General features: G+C 40.7%; 1 protein-coding gene across 1 annotated transcript; it reads left to right on the forward strand.

The window, feature by feature from the left end:
* Positions 1,195–2,115, forward strand: LOC109224686 (calmodulin-like protein 1). The gene has a single exon (XM_019389214.1). The coding sequence runs from the start codon at positions 1,247–1,249 to the stop codon at positions 1,796–1,798; it is 552 nt and encodes a 183-aa protein (XP_019244759.1). The 5' UTR covers positions 1,195–1,246; the 3' UTR covers positions 1,799–2,115.

A 9,969-nucleotide genomic window follows, 5' to 3' on the forward strand; every position in this document is an offset into this window, starting at 1 on the left:
GATAAATTCCTGCCACCCGGTGACATTTAATGGAGAATATTATATAGCGTTAAGTACGTAGTCCGTTACGGAGAATATGGAATTTACTGCCTGCAGTTACACATTCTTCAGTGGCCCCTATAATTGTCATTTAATAGGGGCTTGATCCTAGGACCTTGTTCTCTAGGAACCATTATAAATTGAGAGCTCAACAACCATTGTAAAAGAGGAATTTTCTAACAAGCTGATACTATGCTTTATTCAAAAGCTCAATAATATTTCTTCATCTTGCTTATTAATATTGTTATTACTGCCTCCAGAAGCTCTACTCTCAGAATCAAGATTTCTACTGTCTTATCTCGATTTCAACGCGAAGTCTTACATTCTTGATTATTTTATTTATCATTTCGGGATCAAATTAATTCACTTGTTTATAAACCACGTACAAATTCAACTATACCGTTTTACGGGTGTACAAGTATCACCTACAATTTACACTCATGTTATTCTACCTAGCTTCCCTGGTTATGATTTATGGACAACGTGGAGTTTCTATCTCAGATATGATAGCATCATACTTTCCAACTTCAGGTTATGTACAGAAAATTAGCCGCACGCAGGGATATAATTGATGTGATTGAAAACCTTAAAATTTTGAATACGTATTTCCATACTAGTGATGGAGTTTGAAGCAGGGGTTAACTCATGTAACTTTTAGAGTGAGTTCAGATGTCAATAAGAAGTTGCATTAAAAAATACTAGTATATAAATCACAATACTTATGATTAATGATATATTTAAAGATGTTTGAAAATAATGGTTAAAAAAAAAAGGAAATTGTGTAACTTCTCCTCATAATAATGTGTTATTTTCTCCTCTTCTTCTACTAAATTCTTTTTGGATGAAGAGATTAGAAAATAACACATACCCATTTGACCTTTTTGTGTATATTGGCGAATGCTTTAACAATCCAAACTGTGCTATTCTTTTAAGGTGCAAAGGGCGGTCGCAATACTTCAAGGAAATTTCTCAAGTGAAAAAAAGAAGAGAACGTTGTTCCTTCATTGGTTATTTTTATATTTTCTTACGTTGGATTACGAATCTTGGTTGCTTAAATATCGTAAGGAATTTATTCTTTCCTATCCTCCTTAACCTAAGCATCAGAATGTCTATCTCGGCCTTCTTTATGGCCACTATATCATTTGTATTTAAGGCCATAATAAGTTAGTCTCTGACCCACATTCAAGTTTTAAGTCTTCAAAAAACAATGTCCAATTTGAGCTTTCTTGATCTCCAATACAACCTCTCAAAGAGAAAATTTCTGAGGAAGCCAACTAGGATGTTATCCAGAATAAACTCAAGATTGTTGCCAGTATATCAACCAAGTTTGGATGAGCTAAAACGAGTGTTTGATAAATTTGATACTAACAAAGATGGCAAGATTTCACCAGGGGAGTACAAGGGCATATTAAGAGCCATGGGAAAGAAAAACCTCCTCACAAAAGAAGTAGATAAGATATTCGACATAGCAGATGCAGATGGTGACGGATTTATAGATTTCAAGGAGTTTGTAGAAGTGCAGAAGAAAGGAGGTGGAGTTAAAACAATAGATTTGCAGAGTGCATTTCATACGTTTGACAAGGATGGTGATGGTAAGATCAGTGTGCAAGAAGTGTATGAGTTGCAGCAGAGGCTCGGGGAACAATGCACCCTTCATGATTGCAGGAATATGGTGAGGGCTGTAGATGCTAATGGGGATGGTGTGATTGATTTGGAAGAGTTCATGACCATGATGACTCGTACCATGACACTTTATTAGAAGCTTTCTACTGCAAGAAAATGGTCTTTAGCAACCAAAAAAAAAAGAAAAAAAATATCTGAACTGGTTCTTCCTATAGCTCATATTTACACACACGCACTAGTCATATCTACTTATCTTTTCCTTGTATATATATAATGTATGTGCATGTCTTGCTGCAAACTTTTGCCTCTCTGGCATTAGTCATGACTAGTTATATGACAAAAGAAAACATTTACCTCGTAGGTTTTGAATCTTGCTGTTGCTCCGTGTAACAATCGACCGATCATTTTGAGCTTTATCTATAATGACACGGTCAGTCGTTTTGTATATTTGAATCCGTTCGCCTATTTGATGCTTCCTGTAAGTGTGTTTGTAGCTTTATAACTTGTGGGGGTGGTTAGTTTGACGTCGGGAGGGTTTGAGAGTGAATTGAGACACTTAGTCTCATTTTTTAAAGTTTAAGTTGTAAGACTCAACTTCAGACTCTCTGAATCTCTCCTCTGCTGACCGCGATAAAAGGACCGTTGTCGTGGTAGAGGCTCCGCTGCCGCACAAAAGCACCGCGGTCAACGGTGACTTGAGAAGCCTCAAATTGTATCTCTCTGAATCTTTGTTACTGCGGACCGCAATAAAAGCACCGCGGCCGCGGTACGGGCACCGCTGCCGCACAAAAGCATCGCGGTCAGCGGTGACTTGCAGGACTCAAAAACATACTCTCTGAACTTTGCCACCGCTCAGCGGGGAAACAAGACCGCCTCAGCGGTGGACCCTCCGCGTCCGCGGTTGATTTTCTGATGTAGCGCTCAGTTGACTCAGCTTTGACTTGTACAGGTTTCACTCCCTTTTGAGCTGGTTTTGACTTTCTTGTCTCCTTTTGACCAAACACTGCAAGCAAGCACAATAAGTTAGCTTTTGAGATACTTGTACACACTTTTAATCCAAAACTCAAGCAAAAAGGAGCATAAAATAGACTAGAATCCCTAGTTATCACAAGTTGAATACCCAGATTTTAAAAGAAAAGCATCGAGAGGATCTAAAAAAAATAAATCCTTTGGAAGCTGGAGTGATGAAGATAGCTCAGAGTATGAGGAAATTGCAAATCTATGTTTCATGACTATATTAGAAAATAATATGAAGTTCTCAGGATGTTGGACAAATGAAGATGTATGAAATGATGACAACAAGGAAACGACTCAAAGTTGCTTCATGGCACGTGGTGAATCTAGCGAGATAAGATCATATGAATGTGATAGATGCAAAGAATAACAAGATATTCTTTATCTCACCCTAAAGGAGTCTCAAAAGATTCTAAACGAATTAAGGAGACTAAATAGGAGAAAAAAGGACTAGGAACTTAAACTTGAAGTATTTAAAATTGAAATAGACGTACTTCAAGAGGAAGTTCAGGAATTACAGTTGCAACTCAATGGCATTCGCAAATCCACCAGTCACAGTTCATCAAGTCAAACCAAGCGACTTACAAATCAACTGAAAAAGATATGTTAGAAATGGATCTACTGGTACTAGCACTGCAAGTAGACCAAATGATAAATCCACTCATATATGTCATTATTATAATACGACTGGTCATAATATTCCATTTGTAGATATCGTAACTCAAACGTTTCAGGATGGATTTGCAAGCCCAAAAACAACCCTGATATTACTAGAACTAACAAACAAGGACCCAAGCAAGCTTGGGTACCTAAAAGAAGGTAATAATGCTATTTTACCGAATGGTATTTAGACAGTGTGTGCTCCAGTCACATGACGGGTGACAAGAATCTATTCAAAGAAGTCACAAAAATAAATGAGGGATAAAATTTGGTGATGATTCAAAAGGTAAGATCGTTGGCACCGGTACTGTTCCATTCAATAAAAACTGTGATATTACAAAAGTGCATGTTGTGGATGGACTCAACTATAATCTCATGAGCACAAGCCAACTGTGCAACTCTGGATATGAAGTCAAATTCAAGAAAATAAGCTATGCTATTGAAGAATAGACATGTAAAATTATTATACCAGGAAAAAGGTATGAAAATATTTACATTCTATACTGTATTGAAAACATAGACGGTCACATTTGTCTGGCATCCATATCGGATGATCCTTGGCTTTGGCATAAGAAACCTAGTCATGCAAGCATTCACCTGATTGAAAAACTCTCTAAACATGACCTAGTTATTGGCCTTCCTAAGCTAAACTTCTCTAGGAACCATGGAACCATGATCCATCAGCAGAAATATGCAAAAGAGTTGATCAAAAAGTTTAAAATGGATGAATCAAAGGAAATAGACACCCCCATTGCAACTGCCACTAAATTAGACATAGATGAGCCTGGTTCATCTGTTGATCAGAAGTTGAATAGGGGTATGATTGGTTCACTTTTGTATCTTACTGCAAGCAGACCTGACATAGTTTTCAGTGTAGGGATTTGTGCTCGCTTTCAGGCTTATCCAAAGGAATCTCACTTGACTGTTGTCAAGAGGATACTGAGATATTTGAAAGGCACTACTGATATGTCTCTTTGGTACCCTAAAGGTAGTAATTTCAATCTAGTCGGGTATGTTGATGTTGATTATGCAGGTTTCCTTGTGGATAGGAAGAGCACCTCAGGTATGGCTCATTTTCTTGAAACATGTCAACTTGGAAAACAAACCAGAAACTCTTTCAAACCCAAAGATAATGTGTCCACAACTAAGCCCTTACAACTACCTCACATGGACCTATTTGGACCTATTAGAATTGCCAGCATTGGAGGTAAACGATATGCATTTGTTATTGTTAATGACTACTCACGTTTTACATGGTTAATATTTCTATCTCACGAAGACAAAGCTTTGAAAAACATTGAGATCTTCTGCAAAAGAATTGAGAGAAGAAAGGGGTATCTTATTTCAATCATACAAAGTGACCATGGAGGTGAATTTGAAAGCAGATCATTACAAGAATTTTGCAATGATCAAGGATATACTCAAAACTTTTCAGCCCCAAGATCACCTCAACAAAAAAGTTACTATAATGACCCGGCCAGTCATTTTGATAATTAGCATCTCGTTCGGCGGCATAAGATCTCGAGCAGCTCCGCATTATGTGTTATGACTTGCATGTGTGGTCGAGTTTGATTTTCGGATGATTCACGGTCAATCTGGAAGAAAGATTCTTGTTTTAGAAGTTTAAGCGGTAAGAGTTGACTGGCATTTTGACTTTTGTAAAGACGACTACGAAATGGCATTTTGATGATTCTAGTAGCTTCGTATGGTAATTTTGTACTTAGGAGTGAGTCCGGATTTGGAATTGGAGGTCCGTAGGATAAATTGAAGCATTTCGGCGAAAATTGGAAAGTTGAAGGTTCGGAAGGATGAGAGGTTTGATCGAGAGTTGACTTTGGTGATATCAGGGTGATTCTGAGAGTTGGATTAGCTCCTTTATGTCATTTAGGACTTGCATAAAAAAATTAACATCATTCCGGGTTGATTTGATATGATTCGGCGCAAGTGGTAGAAGTTGAAAGTTCATTAAGTTTGATTTGAGGTATGATTCATAATTTCGACGTTGTTTGATGTGATTTGAAGCCTCAAGTAGGTTCGTGTTGTGTTACGAGACTTGTTGGTATGTTCGGACAAGGTCCCGACTGGCTTGGGTGAGTTTTGAATATGTTTAGGTTCTGTTGCGCTTGTTTTTTATGCTTCCACGTCATTTCTTCAAGCATAAATGTTTCTACATTAATAAAATGAGCTCCAAATTCAGTTTTTATTAAAGCATTAGATTCGTATCATAATTATGGAGCCATAGCAAAAAAAATCATCGAATTTGGATATTGTATGAGAGAGTTATGCTCATTTCCGTGTCGGGACTGGTTTCTGTTGTAGTTGCAGCAGCGAACATTTTAATCGCAATTGTGATACCCAGTTCGCAACTGCGAACATTTTGTGCAATTGCGACATTTTCTAGCCCTGTTTTTGTTCGCAATTGTGAAGGCTTCTTCGCTTTTGCGAGGTCGCAAATGTGACATCTGCAGATTGTTATCAGCTATGTAATTCGGGTTTTTGCTTCATTTTGTGATATTTTGAACCCTAGGTCCAAGAGTGTCATGACCACAGAACTGACCCGGTCATGATGGAGCATATCGTGAAACTAGGCCAGCCGACACATTTTCAAAATAGTTCATTATTTCATTTAAAGCTTAAATAATACCATTTTCAACTGATATTCCATAAAAGATATAAAGTTAAAACCAAACAAAAGCGAAAAATACAAGCCTGACCTCGGGTGTCACTAAGTCATGAGCAATACTACACTTGTTCCGAAACACAACTAGACCAAAAATAGTCTAAAATATCCAAAGTATACTAGAAGGAAGATAAAGAGGGAGAAGGCGGAACTGCGAACGTTAGGCAGGTACCTCGCTATCTCCGGTGAAATCTGCGTCTGGAACAGTCAACAGCCGCTACCGTGGCCTGAGATACCTGGATTTGCACACAAGGTGCAGGAGGTAACGTGAGTACACCAACTCAGTAAGTAACAAGTCCAAACATTGGACTGAGAGGTAGTGACGAACTAAACCTCAGCAATTATCACACATTTAATTTGTACAAAAAAGTAGGCATGCTGGCAATTCAATATTTTTAACTTGACAGTAAAAGAAAAGTGCTAATCCGAACAATGTAAAGTATAAAGCTCAGTAAAACTCTACATGTCAATGCCAGAAATGTATGAAACTACACCGTGTGCTCCCACTCTCATGTGCTCAACCTCTCGGTACCGCATATGGCCATCCGGCCCAAGGAAATCCATCACGAAATATATATAAACAACACTTACCTCAAGTCAACCGGTACCGAGGAACAAGGGTAATCCAACCCTGTGGAGAAATCCATCTCCAGGTATCAGTACTTCGGATAAATCCATATCCAGGGAAATCCATCCCTCAATAATATCAGTACTTCGGACAAATCCATGTCCAGGGAAATCCATCCCTCAATAGTATCACCCGCTCACTGGGGTGTATAGACTCTGGTGGGGCTCCTTTCAGCCCAAGCGCTATAACAAGCCAATGAAGGCATAATCAATAATCTGCTGCGGCATGCAGCCCGATCCCATAACTGACACTCAAATTCAGGCTCTCGGCCTCACTCAGTCACAACTCTCCAGTCTCACACACACAGGCTCACAATACCGAAAAACTAGCCGAACAATGACATGATATTCCATATAACAATAACCGAGACTGTGACATGATATAATATGCATGAACAAGACTGAGTACAGAATATCAATGAAGATAATGATATTACAGCAAGAAACGACCTCTCGGGTCTCTACAGTATCGGCGTGAAGCCCTAACATGATAACTAGCATGATTTATAGCTCATTAACTAAATCACATAATCATTACACAAGTATCAGCAAGAAAGAGTCACTAAGCGGTGCCATGGAATGATCCAGGCTGCAATCCTCACGGTGCACGCCCACACGCCCGTCACTTTGCATTTGAGTCACCTCAATATTTAATCATAGAACACATAATTCGGGGTTTCGAACCCTCAGAACCATGTTTGGAAGCGTTACTTACCTCAAACCAAGCCAAAACTCTAACCCGCGACACCCTTGCCTCTCGCTCCGGCCTTCAAATGCTCTGAATCTAACAAAAATCAGTATATTATCAACAATATATGCTAAAGGAATGAATTCCACACAAAAATAATCAAATTAGGCCAAAAATCTCGAATTTGCTCAAACCCGGCCCTCGAGCCCATATCTCGAAATCCAACAAAAACTGCAAAACTAGAAACTCCTTTTACTCCTGAGTCTATACATACCAAAATTATAAAAATCGGACCTCAAATAGCTCCTCAAATCCCCAATTTAAACTCTCCAATTTCAAGCCCTAATCCCCCAATTTCTTCCCTAATTTTCCCACTAATATCATGATTAAACAATGAAATAATCGCCATAAACACAAGATACAAAGCCCAAGTAGCTTACCTTACGAAAAACCCTTGATTCCCTCTTGAAATCACAGTTCCCAAGCTCCAACTCGTCCAAAAATGGTGAAGAAATGGCAGAAATTCGAGAAGGGGAACTTATATACTTTCTGCCCAGCACTTCCGCATCTGCGGTCCTCTAGTCGCGTCTGCGACGCCGCACCTATGGGAAATCCATCGCAGGTGCAGTCCTCACTTAAATTCCAGAACCCGCTTCTATGGTTAACTTCTCGCTCCTGTGGTCTCGCAGGTGCGGTACGGTACGATATTCGCACCTACGACTCTTGCCCTCTCAGCTATGGCCGCTTCTGCGGCTGATCCTCCGCTTCTGCATTGCCGCAGCTGCGGTTCCCACTCCGAACATAGAAAAACCAACACGATATGATGAAATACAGCTGAACAACACATAAAGAAGCAGAAATGGAGGAAACGGGGCTGTAACTCATGAAACGACCGGCTGGGTCGTTACATCCTCCCCCTCTTAAACAAATGTTCGTCCTCGAACGAGTCAAGAAACATAACTGAAGTCTCAAACAGGTGTGGATATCTGCTCCACATCTCCCGCTCGGTCTCCCATGTAGCCTCCTCCACGGGCCGACCTCTCCACCGCACTTTCACTGAAGCTATCTCCTTTGATCTCAACTTTCGGATCTGCCGCTCCAAAATAGCCACTGGCTCCACATCATAAGTCAAATCACCGTCTAACTGAATCGTGCTGAAATCCAAAACATGAGACGGATCACCAATATACTTCCGGAGCATAGAAACATGAAATATCGGATGCACACTCGACAAGCTAGGTGGCAAAACAAGCTCATAAGTCACCTCCCCAATCCTCCGAAGCACCTCAAACGGCCCAATGAATCGAGGACTCAATTTACCCTTCTTCCCAAATCTCATGACACCCTTCATGGGTGAAACCTTCAGTAGAACCTTCTCTCCAACCATGTAAGACACAACACGAACCTTCCTGTCAGCATAACTCTTTTGTCTTGACTGTGCTGTACGAAGCCGCTCCTGAATCACTCTCACCTTGTCCAAAGCATCCTGTACCAAGTCTGTACCCAAAAGCCTAGCCTCGCCCGGCTCAAACCAACCTACTGGAGATCTACACCGTCTCCCATATAAAGCCTCATATGGAGCCATCCGAATGCTCTACTGATAACTGTTGTTATATGCAAACTCTGCGAGCGGTAGAAACTGATCCCATGAACCTCCAAAATCAATGACACAAGCACGCAACATGTCCTCCAATATCTAAATAGTTCACTCGGACTGTCCATCCGTCTTAGGGTGAAAAGTTGTGCTCAACTCACCCAGAGTACCCAACTCTCGCTGCACGGCCCTCCAAAACTGCGATGTAAACTGAGTACCTCTATCTGAAATGATGGAAACTGGGACACCATGCAGGCGAACAATCTCTCGAATATAAATCTCAGCTAACCGCTCTGAAGAATAGGTAGTACACACAGGAATGAAGTGCGCGGACTTGGTTAGCCGATCCACAATCACCCAAATAGCATCGAACTTCCTCAAAGTCCGTGGGAGTCCAACTACAAAATCCATGGTGATCCGCTCCCACTTCCACTATGGAATATCCATCTGCTGAAGCAAGCCACCCGGCCTCTGATGCTCATATTTTACCTGCTGACAATTGAGGCACCGAGCTACAAATTCCACTATATCTTTTTTCATTCTCCTCCGCCGGTAGTGCTGTCTCAAATCCTGATACATCTTCGCGGCAACCGGATGGATGGAATCCCGCAAGCTATGAACCTCCTCCAGAATCAACTCCCGAAGCCCATCTACGTTGGGCACACATATCCGGCCTTACATCCACAATACCCATCATCACCAATAGCCATATCTCTGGCATCGTCGTGCTGAACTTTGTCCTTGAGGACAAGCAAATGAGGATCATCATATTGGCGCTCTCTGATGCGATCAAACAAAAGAAGACCGAGAAACCACACAAGCTAAGATCCGACTGGGCTCCGAAATATCCAACCTCACAAACCAATTGGCTAAGTCCTGAACATCAACTGCAAGAGTCTCTCCCCGACAGGAATATATGCCAAACTATCCATATTCACTGTCTTCCTACTCAAGGCATCGGCCACTGCATTGGCCTTCCCCAGATGGTACAAGATAGTAATATCATAATCCTTCAGCAGCTCCAACCATCTTCGCTGCCTCAAA

This window comes from Nicotiana attenuata, chromosome 3 (assembly GCF_001879085.1).
Source record: "Nicotiana attenuata strain UT chromosome 3, NIATTr2, whole genome shotgun sequence".
Lineage (NCBI taxonomy): Eukaryota > Viridiplantae > Streptophyta > Magnoliopsida > Solanales > Solanaceae > Nicotiana > Nicotiana attenuata.

Excerpts from the sequence above, each read along its gene's own strand:
- LOC109224686 (XM_019389214.1), top strand. The coding sequence starts at position 1,247 with ATGTCCAATTTGAGCTTTCTTGATCTCCAATACAACCTCTCAAAGAGA.